Genomic DNA, 20120 nt, shown 5'->3' with positions numbered 1-20120 from the left:
AATGAATGGTTAAAGTGACTGTTCTATCGAATTTCACAAAAAGCCGTTTATCTCAGAATAGATTTTCAGACGCTGAAACCATGCTGTATTCAACTGCTAATGCTTACATAACTACTAACTCTACAAACTAACTCTTTTAGACAGAGAAAGCACACATTCTATTAGTTCTTTTGATATATTGTGTGTTCACAAAATCCTAACAGAAACGAATCCTCGGCTCTTGAAAGATGAGCCAGAATCCTCAAAAAAAAACCTTGGCAGAAGCTAACTACAGTATTGAAAAACGGCTGGCAGTGAATGTGTTAAAATGGAAGAATCGGTGTCCAGTTAACAATACTGTAATAATCTGAAGTTGACTACTAAATTTCACTCTTTTTGTGTTTGGGTGTGTGCGTTTATCCCCCAGCTGGAGCCCAGCGAGTCGGCCTCCAGCAGCAACCTGTCTCTCGCCAAGCCCAGACCCAACAGCGAGCTGAACGGCCAGTCGCCCTCGCACCTCAAGGTCCAGAGGAGCATCTCCTCCAACCAGAAACAAAGGCGTTACAGTGAACAAGGTGAGCAGAAACAAAGGTGTTACAGTGAACAAGGTGAGCAGAAACAAAGGTGTTAGAGTGAACAAGGTGAGCAGAAACAAAGGTGTTACAGTGAACAAGGTGAGCAGAAACAAAGGTGTTACAGTGAACAATGTGAGCAGAAACAAAGGTGTTATAGTGAACAAGGTGAGCAGAAACAAAGGTGTTACAGTGAACAAGGTGAGCAGAAACAAAGGTGTTATAGTGAACAAGGTGAGCAGAAACAAAGGTGTTACAGTGAACAAGGTGAGCAGAAACAAAGGTGTTATAGTGAACAAGGTGAGCAGAAACAAAGGTGTTACAGTGAACAAGGTGAGCAGAAACAAAGGTGTTATAGTGAACAAGGTGAGCAGAAACAAAGGTGTTATAGTGAACAATGTGAGCAGAAACAAAGGTGTTATAGTGAACAAGGTGAGCAGAAACAAAGGTGTTACAGTGAACAAGGTGAGCAGAAACAAAGGTGTTATAGTGAACAAGGTGAGCAGAAACAAAGGTGTTACAGTGAACAAGGTGAGCAGAAACAAAGGTGTTATAGTGAACAAGGTGAGCAGAAACAAAGGTGTTATAGTGAACAATGTGAGCAGAAACAAAGGTGTTATAGTGAACAAGGTGAGCAGAAACAAAGGTGTTATAGTGAACAAGGTGAGCAGAAACAGGTGTTATAGTGAACAAGGTGAGCAGAAACAAAGGTGTTAGAGTGAACAAGGTGAGCAGAAACAAAGGTGTTACAGTGAACAAGGTGAGCAGAAACAAAGGTGTTACAGTGAACAAGGTGAGCAGAAACAAAGGCGAACAAGGTGAGGCCGCCGCAGGCTTCGCTGTCTGTGTCCTCTCTGAACTCGAGGACACAAGCAGCTCTTCCCAGCATTTTGCTTCTTCGGTTGCATGCTGCACTGCTTCCTCTGTAGTTTTCTGTAGTTTTCTCTGGCTGGGTGTAATAATTATTATTATTATTATCGAAGATTTGGTTCCACGTCAACTTCTGTTTTGGTTGCAGTTGTGGTTCTAGTGCTGGCTGCATGGTTAGAGTAGTTCCTTCCTGGTTATCATGATTAAAAACATGAACTGTAAAGATTGAGACATGTTTTAGAGGCAATGTGGCTGGCTCTATTTTGTTTTCGTTTTCGCATACTCTGTCGAACTGCGACACCACTCCTGCTGAAAACAGAGGAACCACTGGTGTGCTTCTCCCTCCAATAAAGGTTTGTTTTTGTCACTAGCTTATTGTCAGAAAAGCTATAAAAGCTGTTAAATCAAACTAGTCACACAGTGGAGGCACTTTAACCTTTAGATTATTTGCACAGCTCAATGCTGTCTGCTGTGATATAATGCTTTGTCAATAACTTCTGTTTGTACTGCTTCCTCTCTGGTCAATCTGGGTACAAAGAACTTTGCTAGCATTGTTCGCAATACCTTCACATTTTCACGATTTTGGTAGATTGGCTTAAGTTCATCATTTGGCATTTCTAAAATATAGGGGATTCAGTCACTAACATTCTGAATTCAGTCAACCATGGCTACCTACTTTTAAAAAGCACCCCCCCCCCCATTATGCAATCAATCATTTTGAGTAGGTGTCTGGTGTATTTGTCTAAATTGCAGTCATCTCATTTTGGAACAATGGGGGGAAAATCTATGTATTCCTTGAACATTTCCTATGTTTTTGCAAAAAAGTATTGACAACATCCTCAGATAATCCATTACATCTGTCTCCAGTGGGTCAGAACGTGCCACCAGGGTCGGGCCACCCCAAGAGGAGTCAGACCACCACAGCCGAGAACAACAGCAAGGAGGAGGGCGTCCAGCTCCGAAAACCCAGCACTCCGGGGAGCCGCGGCGCCCCGCCTGCCAGCCCCCTGCTGGGCAATGCCAACAACCCCAACAAGGCCGACATCCCCGACCGCAAGAAAGGAGCCACCACCGGTCCGAGCGTGAGTCACTTTGTCAGTTACATACTCCAGAAATATAGGTCAGTTAAATATTTCAACAGAAATTCATGTATCTCCAGAGATTGGTAATAAATAATTAGCTCGTGTGAGAGTTTGAGAGTGAAAAAAAGTATTCAATTCAATCAAGATGTCGAAATGTACACTTACTTTTGTAGGAATGTATTGCTCAAAAAACGGACATGAAAAGACTAATTGTTTACATTATATACAGTATATTGTTACATTATTTATTGTTTACATTATATATTGTATTATCTGATTGTCTTTTTTTCTGCCTTCTCTTGCTGGCCCTGCAGAATAACACTGCGTCGGCAGGAATGACCAGGAGGAACACGTACGTGTGCAGTGACAGAAACAACACCGACCGCCTCTCTGTCATACCCAACGGGAAGGAGAACAGGTGAGGGAGCACGTCCACTGCCTTCCCCCCGCTAGCTGCTTCCCTCACGTCCACTACCTTCCCCCCGCTAGCAGCTTCCCTCACGTCCACTGCCTTCCCCCTGCTAGCTGCTTCCCTCACGTCCACTGCCTTCCCCCCGCTAGCTGCTTCCCTCACGTCCACTGCCTTCCCCCCGCTAGCTGCTTCCCTCACGTCCACTACCTTCCCCCCGCTAGCTGCTTCCCTCACGTCCACTACCTTCCCCCCGCTAGCTGCTTCCCTCACGTGCGCTGCCTTCCACCTGCTAGCTGCTTCCCTCACGTGCGCTGCCTTCCCCCCGCTAGCTGCTTCCCTCACGTGCACTGCCTTCCCCCCGCTAGCTGCTTCCCTCACGTCCACTGCCTTCCCCCCGCTAGCTGCTTCCCTCACGTGCGCTGCCTTCCCCCCGCTAGCTGCTTCCCTCACGTGCACTGCCTTCCCCCCGCTAGCTGCTTCCCTCACGTGCACTGCCTTCCACCTGCTAGCTGCTTCCCTCACGTCCACTGCCTTCCCCCCGCTAGCTGCTTCCTTTTATAGTTTTCATCACCAGAAAAAGACTAACCAGAGGCACAGTATGGCTGGTGCGAGTCGCTGCTATTTTTACATCTGATTAATAGCAGGCCAGGCAGTAGTGATGAACATATTTAACACTTTATTCATTACAATTTGTTCCTTTTTATTGGAATTGGCATGAATGGACAGTTTTAAACGAAGAATATATTGCAGCTTTGTTACCCATTTTTAAAGCAGTCAGGATATATATATATATATATATATATATATATATATATATATATATATATATATATATATATATATATATATATATATTATCGGCTATCGGCTATCGGCAGGTTCAATGCAAATATATATCAGCCTTCAAAAACCCATATTGGTTGACCCCTAGTAGCAAGGTATTGATGTATGTGCTCAAACCTTTCCTTCATTGTTGGAAGAAAAACCAGACAAGATCCCAAGAAGAGAATTTCCTTCATTGCATATTCTTTCTTTTTCTTACTTCTTTTTCTCTTCTTTCTTGTGTTTCTTATTTGACATTCCCCTTTTTTCTCAACTGATTTTCCATTTCTGCCTATGTACTGTATGTGTGTGTGGGGCGGGGTGTTATCGTTGTGGCATGAACAGCATGACTGAGATGGCTTGTGCCACTAGCCCCTCCTCCTCTGCCTTTGCGGCCGCTGTGCACGACGCCTCGTCCAGTTCGGTGCAACTGAGGTATCAAACCGCCGGCCCATTGTACGCTTGCCAGGCAGGCTGGGCCACGCTGCCCCACTCCTACTACGCTCTGGACTACTGCTCGCCCAAGTAAGACGGCAGGGCCTCCAAACCCCCCTGTCTGTCTGTCTCTCCTCTCATGTCACCACCCCTCTCGACCCCTCGCTAACCCACACATCCAGTCGGCTTCACGCTTGTTAACACTAACAACCATGAGCATTATTTCTCGTCGAGAAGAGGAAGAAATGAGTACAACCAACTTGTTTTTGGTTAGGTGCCGCCAGTGTCAGAAATAAACTTTTATTTTTACCTGTGAAGGGGCTGGTAAACCAAAATAATTTACCCGCCAATTTTTTCTTTACCAGCCAAAATAATTTATATACATTTTTCATAGAAATGTCACCCTACCCTTCTGTTATTTTGTATAGAACTAGGCATCTCACACGCTACACACGCTCGATTCCTCGCATACGCAGCTCAGCCGGTGCGCCTCCTCGCCCACTCTGCAGCTCGCCCTCTATGTGGGCTCACATGCTCTTATAACATCACTGATGATGTCACAACTTCGCATCACTGATGACATCACACTTATGACATCACTGATGTACAATGCCTGACGACATAATCAGTGATGTCATAATGCCCCATTGCTCAAGTGACATCACAATAAAGAAAATCACTGATGACATCACTTCCAGTTGAGTGACATCACATGGGGGTGCCCCGGTGGATCACCTTGTAAAGGCTTAAACCCAATGTACACCAGATACGTTATGACTCCACAGTAAAACTGCCGGAACAGACTCCCCTGCCCATGTGGGAAATACATGCGGTATGGAAAAAATACGCACCTGTTCTATTGTCAGATTCCGCATGCGTCTGACAGATTACATGAGTGTGGGTCTGTTCAGGCAGCCGTACCGCATCTGTTCTGGAGCTGGTGGACATTAGCCCTTAGTCCTTCCCGCGGCCGACCCGGGTTCAAATCCGACACATGGCTCTTGCCGCATGTCATACCCTCACTCTTTCCCTATATTTCCTGTCAAACTACTGTCTTATCTCGCCACATGGGGAAAATTCGAAGTTATATTACAGCTAATGTTAGGCTGGTTAACCGTCCACACAGCAGAGAAACACAAGTATCAGACAGCCTGTTTGATACCGGCTCATTATTTTTGCTTTGATTGGCTCACTGCTAATGTGTATGGTGGCCAGCAGGGACCATAGGGGACAAAGTTTTCAACCTGGAAAAGATGTTTAAAAAGGTTGCCACCAGTGTGGCAGGTGACCCTCGCTGGTATATCCACCAAAGACAAATTTTAGCTGCATTTAGCATGTGTTGATTTCAGATTCCTGTTAATTGCGGACACTGGTAGAAGCAGAAGTGGGGTTGGGGGGAACACACTGGATTCAAGCAGCCACTATTTTATTCCAGTTTTCTGACAAAACAAGATCTTGAATTCTGTGTGGTCATATTTTCCCATGTTTGCATCATCCTATTCCACACCTCAAAATGGAGGACGCCTCGGTTCCTCTGCAATAACAACCTCACGCAACTCTGCTCCCAATCTTTCCTCCCATCTTCTGCCGTGAACTTTGACCCCTTCTCTGTCTGGATCCCTCACCATTTTGTCCCTGCCAGGACGGCCCAGACGGGTCGCCCCCCTCTCACCCCAGCACCCTCAGACCATCTCGTCTTTTTTACGGTTTACTAAACTGAGCAGGAACTTACCCCGCTAGCCGGGCGCTTCTCGCTCATACTGAGCATTAGCGTCCAGCCAACCACATAACATTTCCCCATAGACCAGCTTTCCGCTCTCGTGGCTACATCTTAAAAGATTATTTACCTGAGGCAGAAACTTGAAGTGAAGACCCTATCCGATGCCTAACATCCTCTTCTAAATAGTGACAGATGTTGCCGCTTCCAACTTGTTGCATAAAATCCACTTTTATGTCTTTGATATCAAACAGTCCTTAATGCAATACCATTCAGGAAGTGTGGGTGAAGTGCAGTAGCGTAAACACAGTGCGTCGCTGTCCGTACTGCCCCCCACACTTCCTGAATGGTAATGCATTAAGGACTTTTTGATATCAAAGACATAAAAGTGGATTTTATGCAACAAGTTGGAAGCGGCAACATCTGTCGCTATTTAGAAGAGGATGTTAGGCATCGGATAGGGTCTTCACTTCAAGTTTCTGGCTCAGCTAAGTAATCTTTTAAGACGTAGCCGCGAGAGCCGAAAGCTGGTCTATGGGGAAATGTTATGTGGTTGGTCGGGCGCTAATGCTCAGTATGAGTGAGAAGCGCCTGGCTATCGGGGTAAAGCAGGGACCAACTCACTATTGTCTCTGCACAATACCTAAACTTGACATCCAGGGTGGGAAGTTAACACCAGCTGAATGTTAGTGAAGTTTAGCTGTGGATGCTGAATATGTCTTTCAGCCTCTATTTCGTTTCTATTTTGTATCTTATATCCTAAAAAAATATTTCGGCCGGTGAAATGATGCATAGAATCTCCCACACGCTGTCTTTTGGACTTTAAATTTAAACATTTGACTTAAAACATGCATTTTGGTACCAGGACCTTCCTCAAAAGACACAAGCTCACAAGACAATCACTGAATAAAACACTCAATAAAATGGTTTCATTGCAACTGAGTGTGCAGGTGTTTGTGGGCTTATTAGGCTGCATAATCTTCTCTTGCACTCCTGTTGTTAACCAAACTCAAGTGTAACAGCCTGATCAAGTGTAACAGCCTGATCAAGTGTAACAGCCTGGTCAAGTGTAACAGCCTGATCAAGTGTATAGTGTAACAGCCTGATCAAGTGTAACAGCCTGATCAAGTGTATAGTGTAACAGCCTGATCAAGTGTATAGTGTAACAGCCTGATCAAGTGTATAGTGTAACAGCCTGATCAAGTGTATAGTGTAACAGCCTGATCAAGTGTATAGTGTAACAGCCTGATCAAGTGTATAGTGTAACAGCCTGATCAAGTGTAACAGCCTGGTCAAGTGTATAGTGTAACAGCCTGATCAAGTGTAACAGCCTGGTCAAGTGTATAGTGTAACAGCCTGATCAAGTGTAACAGCCTGATCAAGTGTATAGTGTAACAGCCTGATCAAGTGTAACAGCCTGGTCAAGTGTATAGTGTAACAGCCTGATCAAGTGTATAGTGTAACAGCCTGATCAAGTGTATAGTGTAACAGCCTGATCAAGTGCAACAGCCTGATCAAGTGTATAGTGTAACATCCTGATCAAGTGTATAGTATAACAGCCTGATCAAGTGTATAGTGTAACATCCTGATCAAGTGTATAGTGTAACAGCCTGATCAAGTGTATAGTGTAACAGCCTGATCAAGTGTATAGTGTAACAGCCTGATCAAGTATAACAGCCTGATCAAGTGTATAGTGTAACAGCCTGATCAAGTGTATAGTGTAACAGCCTGATCAAGTGTAACAGCCTGATCAAGTGTATAGTGTAACAGCCTGATCAAGTGTATAGTGTAACAGCCTGATCAAGTGTATAGTGTAACAGCCTGATCAAGTGTAACAGCCTGATCAAGTGTATAGTGTAACAGCCTGATCAAGTGTATAGTGTAACAGCCTGATCAAGTGTATAGTGTAACAGCCTGATCAAGTGTATAGTGTAACAGCCTGATAAAGTGTATAGTGCAACAGCCTGATCAAGTGTATAATGTAACAGCCTGATCAAGTGTAACAGCCTGATCAAATGTATAGTGTAACAGCCTGATCAAGTGTATAGTGTAACAGCCTGATCAAGTGTATAGTGCAACAGCCTGATCAAGTGTATAGTGTAACAGCCTGATCAAGTGTATAGTGTAACAGCCTGATCAAGTGTATAGTGCAACAGCCTGATCAAGTGTATAATGTAACATCCTGATCTAGTAGGCTTGTGAAATAGATTCCTGCCCAGTTGACATCTAACCAACAAAATTCATCTTCTTAAAATTCATGCCGATAGGAGAAATCCATGTAGCACTAACAAACGTTGGCCATTTTGAAGACGAGCTAAATGGGTTTTTCCATTGCAGCAGTCCCCACCTGTACCTGTACTGGGACTGCTGTGATTGAGATACAGTAGTAGTGACCTTTTGTGAATACTGAGCAGGTTTGGTCCTGTTTGTGTAAGAGAGCAGCATGAAGAAACCAGCTTGTTAACCCTGCATGTGCCATTGTGCATGTTTTATAGGCAAACTTCTATCATAAACATACCAAACTCAATCGAGCCTTTTCTCAAACATGGCTTTCTTCTGCTTCGTCTTAGTAGAATATACTGTAGATCGGTTCTCATCTTTGCCAACATTTGATCGAGGATCACAAAATACTAACAGCAGACCTTTTCTCACTCTCACTTTAATCAACCTTAAACCTCCCCATATCTCAACTACAACAAAGTATTTTTTCCTCCGTTTTAATCTTATTTATAACTGTGCCTTCTGTGTGGTTTTGTATCGCTTAATTTCTGTGTAATTTATTATTAAATCCCTGCGATTCTTTTGATATTGTTTCATTGTTGTAAAGTGCACTGAGACACGCTGGTGTGATATTGCACTTTGAATAAACTTTAATTAGACTTGACACATAATTTACCATTAGCCTTGGTTAGCCAGTTAGCATTCTGTAACCTTCAATCAAATCACTCCTTTATAGTTTTGCAGTGATCTGACAATAGAAACACAAAGAGATGTTAGCAATATTGTGTTATGGACTATCACACATCAGTGGTTACAGAGTAGGAGGAGAAAGAAAGTTGTCTTTTTCCATCGCTGCCAATGGTGAGAACTCATCTATACCCTGTGGAAGCACATCAGCCATGTTTGTGAAAACAAACGGCAAGGGGGGGAAAACGTATGGAACTGTGTCAGTAGTACGAGTATATCGCGGGACACTTCTGCAGTGGGAAAAAAAAGTTGATGCGTGCGTTTGAACCTCAATCTGATCCTAACCATTCCCACTCTCGTCTCTCCCCCCACCCGTCCCGCCCCGCTCAGCAGCGTGGCCGTGTCTCCCGGCGGCCAGAGGAACCCCGTGGCGTCCACTCACAGCATCACCAATGCCGGCACCACGCCCGACCGCCTCCGCTTCCCCCGCGGCACCGCCAGCCGCAGCACCTTCCACGGGGGCCAGTTGAGGGACCGGCGCACAGCCACCTACAACGGGCCGCCCGCATCGCCCACCCTCTCCCATGACGCCGCGCCGCTCTCCCAGGGCCGCAGCCGTGGAACCAGCAACCTTTTCTCTAAACTCACCTCCAAACTCACCCGCAGGTACAAAGTCAAGTAAAGCTGCGTTTCCTTTCCTATGTGTCGTGTGCCTTCATAACAGCGGCTGGGGTTTGCTTCTCTTTCTGCTCAGTCGCTTCCAAGTCTAAATTTAGACTCGTAAGATGGAGCATTAATTTAGATCTTTCACCATAGGCTGGTTTAAAAGGCTATTTTACCAGCAAAGGATTTGATATATGTTCTTTTTTTCAGCACTTTTCAACCTGTGATTAGTATTTAAATTGTGAAATCTTGACTTGAATAGAAAGCGAGCAGACCCCAGCCCCGCTCTGTACAGTTTAATCCCCTGTGCCTCTGTCTGTTCCAATTAGAAGCCAATCAAGACAGTGCCTTGTAGAATTAGGATGATTAATTACATGCTGGGGAACACTCACTGTCGTGTAGAAGATGATTTATTCCTAAGTCTAAATTGTATATCTGTCGCAGCCTGGTTGCCAGCTAAGGAAATTAACATCACCAAATTCGACTCCTTTGTAAGTCATGATATTGTTAAAGTGTGGAGTTCATGAACCAGGAATTGGCCTTACAAAGTGTTGCACAGCAGGTGGTTTCAGCCAAGCAATCTGATTGGTTAAACACATGATACATTTCATAAACCACGGTTAGCAACGCTTACATAGGAAGGAAACTTTTACAGTACATATCCACTGCAAACTGTTGTGTATATAAGGGTGTGATCACGTTTACACTTTGTTTTCTTTGGGCCAAACAACAGTGGAAAAGTTTAGCTTGTGGCATTTTTGTATTCGGTCTGTTTAGGTTCACACTGACCAATCACAGCCAGGTGAATTAGCACTTGTAAACAAGACACATGATGCATAAGCAGCTCGTTTACAGGAGTTTTGGTCACCTGACATCCTGCCAGGTTGGAGACTAAACAAATCTCATTCCAATTCCTGTAACTCTAAACATGATGAACTTGTCTGTCTCTTATTTTCTAGTGGTCATACCAGTTAAAGGGATAGTTGGGTTTGTTTGAAGTGGGGTCCTATGAGGTACTTGCATACAGTCAGTGTACTGGGTAAAGCACTCTGGACCCATCGAGATGGGAGAACTGCACTCCAGCCGCGGCAGGCACAGAGCTGTGAAGGGGACCATAAGCAAAAATGTAAAAAATAAACATAAAAATGCTTCCATACTGCTCACCTGGCACCTGCTCACAAGCCCTGAGATCCCAAATTCACTTGAAAAGATCATTCACACCCTGTTTTTAGCTGAAATCTGCACTGTAGCCAGGGGTTGCAGCTGCTTCACTTTCATCCGCACCTGGCTACATGGCAGATTTCAGCTAAAAACAGGGTGTGAATGATCTTTTCAAATCAACTTGGCATCTCAGGGCTTGTGGAGACTTGGATTATGCCACATGAGCACTAGTATAGAAAGATTTTATGTTTTTTTCTGTTGTTGTTTACGTTTTCGCTCATGGCTCCGTTCACACTCAGCAGACAGCTCTCTGTGCCTGCCGCAGCGGGACAACTCCTTATTTAAGAGTTCAAATGTCGCCCTTGGTTTATTTCAACAACACAACTTCCCTTCCTAGTTGTCACAGACCACAAAATGTAATCACCCCTAGGCTGTATGGGAAACGTCGTTAACCAATCTACTAACATTACCATGAGCATATTGTAAACACATAAGAACATGGGTGAGATCGCCGTGAATTAACTGTAGCGTTGTGAAATAAATGAATGCATAATAATCTGTTATTTATTTTCCTCAGACTAAAATCGTACCATCAAAATCTATAATTGTTGCATCCCTAATGAGGGTCAGATTTCATTTTGTTCTGCTAGGCTTTCCAAGCATGAGGAACTGCTGGCTATCCGATGTCAACATCCATCTCCTTTTACCCATAAACCCTTAGGTTTTGGGATCTTTTCCTGTAATTGGATACATGACATTCTCTCTACTGAGGAACCACACTGCACTTCCCTTTTTACCAGACGCAAACATTTTCGCATTTTCAGGCGTCTCAGTGCCGATGTGTGATGCCACCAGAGTTCAAATACTGTTCTCACCTGGACAAACCAACCAAAACAAAGGAGTAAACACAGCAGACTTTGAATAGACATTCTTGGTGTTAACCACTTTAAATCATAACCCCTCTGACACACTTTAAATCTGTGATACCCAACTTGCGGCCTGCGGGCGGCGCCCCCTGTGTGGCCCGCGATGGAATTGCATTTTTTTTTTTTTTTTTACAGTGCACCTGAACGCAACATGCAAGATACCCGCTGAATAAGTGTCCAAATGTTCATGTCATTCTGGCCAATACTCCACTTCTGTTATAGCATTTCAGTCTGGAATATGGAATATCTTTCAATAATCTATAATTTAGCTGCTAAATTGTCAAATACTGCCGTCTGCTCGCTACCCAGGCACTTATGTATGTACTTAACCTAACTAACTATCCGGTGTGCACAGCATTGTCAGACTAAACTCCGGCTGACACTCCAAAAACCTACAATCCGCTACAGAAAAATGTATGTTTGTTTATTAACTGGCCCCTGGCCTTCTATCATTTCACGAAAGTGGCCCCCGGGCAAAGCAAGTTGAGTATCCCTGCTTTAAATCATAACACCTCTGAGGGCGCTTCTTACTGTGATTATGGCCACTTTGGTCCTCCTGACAGTCTCTTATCGTGCGTTCCTTTATCGCAAAATTACTGGGATGTGGAGACTAAATGACGTCACATCCGTTTTGTTAGCATTCCATTTGCAGAAAACTTGAGCTGGGAAGTTCACTGTTCACTGGTCAGATCCAGTCGCTAGCCATTGTTAGCAATAACAGTTGATAACATGGCATTTCGCGGATGCAAACACTGCAGCCTCATATCCACACAGATAGAAGTTAGGCAGTGCTGTGTGTACAGCTGAATTAATGAGACACAAACAAGACAGAAGTGCTAATAAACTACATTTACTAAGATTATACTACTGTTGTTGTGTGGTGCAGCCATCTTGGAATCGCTTTTATTGCCACAGTAGGTAATCAGATTACATATGAGGAATTTGACTTGGTGTAAGTATGCAGCGTAGCGGTCACAATAGTGAAAATGCAGACAGACAAAATCACAAAAAAATCTAAAGTGCAGTCCAATATATACAACACACACATGAATCAGAAGGACCTGAGAGGCAAACAGGAAGCCACAGTCCAAAGGTGCACGATGAAGTCGAAGAGAATAATATAAAGTCATGAATGGAGTCAAATTTCTGGCAAGAGAACAGACATTTGCTCTTTGCAGGGAAAGGATCTGTCTCAGGCAGCCAGGCTAGCGACAACTGTCCTGTAATGACTGATCCAAAATGAGGAATTGAAATCAACATCTTTTTTTTTTATATACGATAATTCTGAATCTCCCCTTTCACTGTTGCTGATTCCAATCACCCCATTTTCCTTCATTCATTCAGATGTCTCATACCCACTCCCTCCCCCTCACTTTCTCCTTCACCATTTTCACTGTTTCTTTGTCTGATTCTGTTGTAGAAACATGTCATTCAGGTTTACCAAAAGGTAGGACTTTTGTACTGCCTTCACTCTGTGTCCAAATAACTTCACAAAACAATCTCACTCAAAACTCTTACAAAAAAAAAGAAAAAAAAAAGAGAGAAGAAAAGCGTGGGGCTGCTGCCGCTTCACTAACACACCGCTTGGCACAAACTGCCACTGGGTACGTTTACATGCACACAATACTCTGCTTTTACTGCATCTAATGAGGGTAAGGTGAAAGTTTGTAGTGTCTCTACTCAGACTAAGGTGAAAGTTTTACGTAAGTGTCCTTATTTATCCTAGAATCTATTAACGTGAAATAATTTGATAGCTGGGTCAGGATTTGTTGGAGAGGCCGCAGTTACCTCTATCAAATGCAGGGGGGGGGATTAAACTTTTCTTTTTCATTTTGTGATTCACTTACAGAACGCATTGATGCAAGCGGCATTATTCTCAGGGTTAGCTGAATGCAGAAGACGCCGCTGAAACACAACACGCAGTATGAAATCTAGGCGCTGTGATCGGGTTATGCTTAGACCGATTACAAACCAAATCTGATTTGAAAGTAAGAAAATCAGACTAACATGACAGCTACTGCAGTCTGAGTATCAATCGGGTTTCAAATTGGATTTTGTGCGTGTAAATGTACCCAGTGTGGCTGTGGTTGGTATGAGTGGGGGAAGGCTGATTGTGAAAGCAGATTGGATCCTCTTGGAACAATCATTTGAACGTCTATCAAACTGCCAACAACAACAAAACAGCTTGCCACTAATCTATCGCCAAAGCATGCATGGGGTTGCTTCTGCAGCTGCTATTGACTACGGTCTGTTTTTCACCACCATGATTGTTAACTATTGAACTCTTTCAAGTAACTGAAAGCCCACACTACAGACTGTTAATGCTAAAAGATTATTTAAAACAAACGGATTGTCTTCGTGGCCCAGATGTGATTTCCTCGCGACTGTCGAAATGGGGAGAAATCGCCCTGAATGAGATTTTCCCTGTTTTTAGACGGCTGTGAGGAGAAAATACCTGACCCTGAGAGCTTAAAAAAACAGATTGTTCTATTCCTTTGTAAATGTGTTTATATAGGTTGTTGCTTGTTTAGGATTCTGTTTGATCTTGCCAGTCTGTCCTTGGTTGATCTGTCCAGTGGTGATAAATGTATTTTCATCGCTGTCATGTAGTAGTGATGTGCTTTGCATTGCATATAAGGCCTTAGAGATGTTTAACTTTAAGTTAAGTAAATGCCACTATAAAGGATTGTTTCACTCAGTTGTTGATTGTTTGGATACATTTTGTAGCCATTTCAGGAACAATCAGTGTCGCTCAGCTGGATACCGGAGCCAGTACCTGTGGAGCATTGGTGAATCACTTATGACAAACCAATAACCAGATTCAACCATTTATCAGTTCGACACATAACCCCCTCGCTGCTTGGAGTCAGGTGAAGATGTTCCATATTAGATGCTGATCCGGGGTCAGTTTTCCAGTTCTCCCACTGAAGGGTTGAGTTTATGTAAGAGGCATTGGAACTGATCTGTCGTCAGGGCCGGAAGTTATTTGCATCCCAAACCAGGAAAGTGTTGGGGATTTTCACAATTTTTCCAGCCAACTAGGGTCCTAGAATAGATCTGAGCCTTTTAAATGTGGGTAATTTTGTTGTTCTTTACCTGTTGTTTCCCTACCAGCCTCTGTCATATAGGTCAGTTAGTGTGTCGACGGTCAGCAGCGCTCAAGGACAACAGCAACAGACTGTGTCCTAGAACATTAGGGAAGCTTTGTGGCCCTCGCAGGCTCCCATCTAGAGGCTCAGCAGTGCCATCTAGTGGCAGCTTGGCAGACAGTCTTGTGTTCTCGATTGTTTACCAGAGACGGAAACAAACCGCTGTCATCACTGCCCTCCATCTCATTCTTTCACCTCCCCGTCGGGCATTTTGATGTTTCTGTTGCTTCTCATGTTTTCTGCTGTTAGAAAGCCATCATAGTCACATCCTGACACCTTGATGCCTTCACGTGTCACAGGAGGTTTTCAGGAGGTTCAGTCACTCCTCGCTCCCTCCTCTCTTCACTGTCTGTGTGTGTGTGTGTGTCTTCCTAACCTTTCTGTGCCCTTTAACCTTGGACCTCTCGCTGCTCTTCCTCTCTGCCTAGGGTCAGTATTGACCCGGCCAAACGGCAGACAGCCAAAACAGGCAACCCTGCCATCCCTTCTGCCCAGGGAGGAAAGACCCTTAGTAAGTCTTCTGTCCACCAGCCTCTTTTCATCAGCCTTTTCTTCTTCTTTTTTTCCTCATCCTTTCCATCTTTTTCTTTGTCTTTTTGGGCCTGTAGTCATCAAATATTCTTCCGTTCTCCGTTTCTTGTCATGTATCCATTGAGAAATACTTTTTTGTTCAGAATCCATCTTTTGTTGCAGATTCAGGAGCAGAAGATATAGAGAGTTGTAGGAAGTCGCAGATGGAGATCTAGAGTAAGGGATTGTTTCGACACCTGATAACCCCCCCCCTTCCCATGCACACGCGGACATTTAAAGAGTCAGAGGGCTCTGTGTCAGTGATATGTGGAAGGACGTACCCCTCTTATCCCCCCCACGGCACACACACACCCTCGTCTGTGTTACACATTCACAGCCCCCCTCTGAAAAGAATGTGCGTGACTCAGACTGGTTGAAGACTCCGCTGACTGTTTGTCTGTCAGACAAGCCTAAGTTTTTCAAGTATTATATTTGAGCTAGTTTTAAAATCATATATATCTTGGTTTTATATTATAATCCCAGCATTAGCTTTTCTTTAAGACACATGGCTTTTCCATGACGCTTTTCCCTTTACATTGAGCAACTTGTTTGGGCAGCCCTGTCTGTGTGCGCGTTCACACTGCGAGCAACTTTGTTGTGGGCGGGGTCAGAGTATCTGAGAGCATCTGTACTGATCTGAGACTACAAAGCTTTGAGCAGGCTATAGTGCCTTTCATAGCGTTAAATTGTTTTGCTGAGTGAACATAGGTCACTATTGCTAATTGGGCAACGTTAATTAAAAAACCATGAAATCATTAAAGTGACTTGAGAGATTACCATTGACAACAAACAACCAGTGGATTCAAGTGATCTCCAAGCTATGTTATTCCAGTGACATTTATTCCTGTAGAGAATTGCGAACCAGAATTAGCTTCTGATCCATTTTGATTTGTCAGGGGGAACTAATCACATAACTTAGAAACTTCAGGTTATTGTTAGAATTGTTTCCTGTTTGCATAAGTCTAAAATATTGGAAAATGTGTATCTACAGTATATTATATACTACTACTATACTATAGGTCAGTTTGATGGCAATGTGATTTAATTGTCAACATGGTGCAGCCCTCCTGGTTGATGGTGTTGCTCACAGTGTGAACAGTGTAGGTCACATCGCCCCAGAGAGTTGCCTCAGCGTTGTTGCTTCAATCACAGCAACAAACGGTTACTGCCTGGGAAACATTTGAATAGATTGTTTTGACACTGTGTTTTATCTAGTTGCCTGTTGCTGAGAGCGTTTCCCATATAAATGAGTCCAGACAGTTGCCCGGTGGGTCTGCAACACACTGCACACTGTCTGTCCCTGGGCTGCATGATGGAGACAAAACAATCGGTTTGCAATTACTTTGCTGAATATTATATTACAATTGTAATATTAATTGCAATACATGTGGACACAGCTTCTCCTTGGTATTTACCTTTACAGTGTTAAGTGCTTAAAGAAAATAGATACTTGCATGACATAATTTGCTCTAAAAAGAAACTTGTTTGGTAGATGCTGCAGCTTTCCTGCTCAGAAAAAAAAATATCTTCTGGCAAATCCCAATGGTTGATATCACAGTGGTTGATATTGCAGTTTTGATATTGTTTCTGTGAATAACTGTGCAGCCCTTCATGGATTTGGAGGTGAGCTGCAGGCTGGTAAATCTATCATCATGCCAAAGACTACTGACCCAACACACACATACACACACATCAGTTCCAGTGTTGCCAGATCTTGCGAGAGAAACAAGCAACCAGGTCTTAAGCTCCAGCCCGGGGTCTGAGGCCCTTCTCCCTGCCCGCTTGATGACCTGGCTGCTTGTGTCTCTCGCAAGATCTGGCAACACCTAACCAGTTCATGAAAAGCATTCCATCCTGCTTGGTGTTGACTGACTGGTCTCTCTCTGTCTGCTCTTGGTTGTAGTTTTGGACCTCAGTGAATATTCACCACTGACCATCACTGTTGCTTTCTCTTTGTTTCTCTCATCACCACTGATCATGATGGAAGCAAATCTTCCATTTCTCCTCTTCTCTGTTTTTGGTGGTGGCTCTTGTGTTGTTGCACCTCGGTATCACTCTTCTCCCTCTTAATGTACGCAGTTATTCACTTGATTTCACTGTGATCTATTTAGGAACTCTAACGTAGAGCACAATCCACATCTTTTTTCTTCTTCTCCCCCTCCCTCCCCCATCTTCTCATGCGCCTCAGAGTCTCAACCGAGTTTGAGAGAAACGGGAGACTTGAGGGCTCAAGGTGAGGTTCTCTGTCCCGTGTGTCGGTTCCCCCTCACTGTAGGCTGTCCCGTGTCTCGGTTCCCCCTCACTGTAGGCTTCAGCCTGTTCCTTGTTGTCCGTGTCCAATCTGTTGCCCACCTCAGGTTTCCTCAACCCCCTGCATACTAGGACCTTCCTCTACCTGCTTTGTTTCTCCTGGGATGTTTGAATGTGTTGTAGGGTTTAAACTCTTTGTTTTTTTGTTTGACCTGAGCCTTGACTTAAGTGTTTTGTTGTGTTTTTGGATGTTTTGCATGGTGCTGTACTTGTGTGCTGCTATGTTAGTGTTGCATGTGCTTTTTAATTGTGTATTATCAACCCAAAACGTCTACCCTAATAATACTCGACTCACTTTAATCCAGCATGTGTGTGTGTGTCCCTGGAAACGAACACCAGCCACCAGCTAAAATATGGATGAATTGTGACTGTGGCTGGTAAGTTCGTCTCCAGCCAGACGGTGTTTTTTTCGATACAACAATTTGTGTGGTAAAACGGTTAAAGTGGCTGTTGAATCTTGGAATCCACCAGGCACGACTTTTGAAAAAACCTAAATTCCCGCCCATGTGATGAACAAACCGATGACCACATCATGTCCGCGAGGCTAAAACTGTTGTTTCTTCTGTGTTCTCTCCTCCCGCCAGTCGCCATGTACCTGGGGATCAAAAGGGGGAAAATAAAGACAGTAAGCCCCGCTCCCTCCGATTCACTTGGAGTATGAGGACCACCAGCTCCATGGAGCCTTGTGATATCATGCGGGAGATTCGCAAGGTGCTCGACGCCAACAACTGCGACTACGAGCAGCAAGAGAGCTTCCTGCTTCTTTGCGTCCACGGGGACGGGCGCGCCGAAAACCTGGTCCAGTGGGAGATGGAGGTGTGCAAGCTGCCCCGCCTCTCCCTCAACGGCGTCAGGTTCAAACGGATATCCGGATCATCCATCGCTTTCAAAAACATTGCTTCCAAAGTTGCCAACGAGTTAAAGCTATGAACAAAAGGGTAAAAAAAAAATCTATATATATATATATATATCTAGAAGTATTTAAGCTGTACAATCATCCAAGTAGCAGTTTCCAAATGTCTCCTTTTTTCTAAACAAAATACAGATTATGTATTGAATATTATAATGTATAGAGTAAGGCTTTTGGCAATAATCACTGAATTACCTACTAATATCTCAGTCTATTCTGGCCGTACGGGTCGATATTGAGTTGAATATGATTTGTCATGCTGTGAATGTGGACAAAGAGCATTTCTAGTCTTATTTATTTCATCGTTTTTTCTCCTGAAAAGAAAAAAAATTAACGTAGCGTTTTGTTTTCAGTGTAAATAATGTATCTTACTTTCAAGACAGCTTCACTGCAATACTCTTATTTTTTTTCTTTTTGTATTTGGTTTAAGAGTAGAGATGATGGGGAGTCCATGTAAATGCCCACATGGTAAGGTTCACTCATGTCTCAATTAAAGTGTCTGTCAACTTGATGAGCCGGTCTCATGCTGTTCATTTCCTGTCCTGACATGGTCTAGGGCTGCGTTCCAATACCCATACTTGTACTTCTTTCTTGTAGTATGTACTGCCGCTGCCCTCACAAAGTATGGATTGTAGTGTGCAGCATGCATGCAAAATGCATACTATTGGGACACACTACATCTGTCGTCACGTGAGCTTCCTGAACTCCGACCTCTTGCTCACTTCTGCCGACGTCCGCAGCGCAACATTTGAGTTTTTTTTTTTTTTTTTTTTTTTATGCAATAAACAAGTACAGTACATTATACAAAAAATTCAGACTAAACATTTACAAAATTGGAACAGACAATCAAATAAACAAAATAAAATAAATAAAGCAAAAACATTAAGTCAGAGTTCTAAACAGGAATCAAGATATGCATGTTTTGGTACACACTCCATGCTTGTTTGGTTTTAACATATTTCAAGGCTTTCTTAAAGTTAATTATCTCATTCATGAACGTGCAGCTCAGTCAGTGCGACATAACTCCAGTAGGTGGCGGTAATGCACAAAAAGTTGTTTGCCAACCGCCATAAAACAGAAGAAGAAGACGTAACTTCCGCTGCGCAAAGGATTGTGGGGAAGATTGGCTGGCGCAACATGCATCGATCCATACTCCGAAATAGGAGCTGATGTAGTACAACATCCTGGTACTCTTGGCATACTGCATCTGACATACTATGTATTGGGACATACTAATTCTTTTTTTGCCTACTAAATAGTATGGAAGTATGGGTATTGGAACGGGCCCTTGGTCATTTCCTGTCCTGACATGGTCTAGACTCTAGGTCATTTCCTGTCCTGACATGGTCTAGGTCATTTCCTGTCCTGACATGGTCTAGGTCATTTCCTGTCCTGACATGGTCTAGGTCATTTCATGTCCTGACATGGTCCTGGTCAAAGTGTTCGGTGTTCCTTTAATGTTTGTAAGTGACTTTCATTTCAATATTTCAATGAATTGTTCACCATTTGGAGGGAAAAACATGACTCGCTCTTACAAAACCTTTGAAGGCATAAAGTCTGTATAAAAAGAGAACCCCGAGTCCTTGGACGTGAAAACAACAAATTGTACAAATGGATCCTCTAGATCAGGGGTTT

At 43.6% G+C, this 20120-nt stretch overlaps 1 protein-coding gene across 19 annotated transcripts in view; it reads left to right on the top strand.

Annotated features, from left to right (window-relative positions):
- Positions 1 to 18990, top strand: part of mark3a (MAP/microtubule affinity-regulating kinase 3a) — an 82597-nt gene extending 63607 nt beyond the window's left edge. For 3 of the 19 annotated variants that reach the window (XM_083632618.1, XM_083632605.1, XM_083632617.1), the window contains exons 12-18: positions 407 to 554; positions 2289 to 2503; positions 2818 to 2921; positions 9187 to 9462; positions 12967 to 12993; positions 17454 to 17498; positions 18160 to 18990. In XM_083632618.1, the coding sequence (XP_083488744.1) occupies positions 407 to 554; positions 2289 to 2503; positions 2818 to 2921; positions 9187 to 9462; positions 12967 to 12993; positions 17454 to 17498; positions 18160 to 18505 (1161 nt within the window). In that variant the 3' untranslated portion in view covers positions 18506 to 18990. Of the gene's footprint in view, positions 1 to 406; positions 555 to 2288; positions 2504 to 2817; positions 2922 to 9186; positions 9463 to 12966; positions 12994 to 15123; positions 15207 to 15388; positions 15577 to 17453; positions 17499 to 18159 lie in introns of those variants that run through there. The other 16 variants (XM_083632619.1, XM_083632616.1, XM_083632607.1 and 13 more) reach the window with 9 other exon arrangements.
- Positions 18991 to 20120: the final 1130 nt, after the last annotated feature.

The sequence above is a fragment of the Poromitra crassiceps genome, assembly GCF_964638095.1.
Source record: "Poromitra crassiceps genome assembly, chromosome: 3".
In the NCBI taxonomy this organism is placed as follows: domain Eukaryota; kingdom Metazoa; phylum Chordata; class Actinopteri; order Beryciformes; family Melamphaidae; genus Poromitra; species Poromitra crassiceps.
This window is presented reverse-complemented; position numbering and strand designations above follow the sequence as displayed.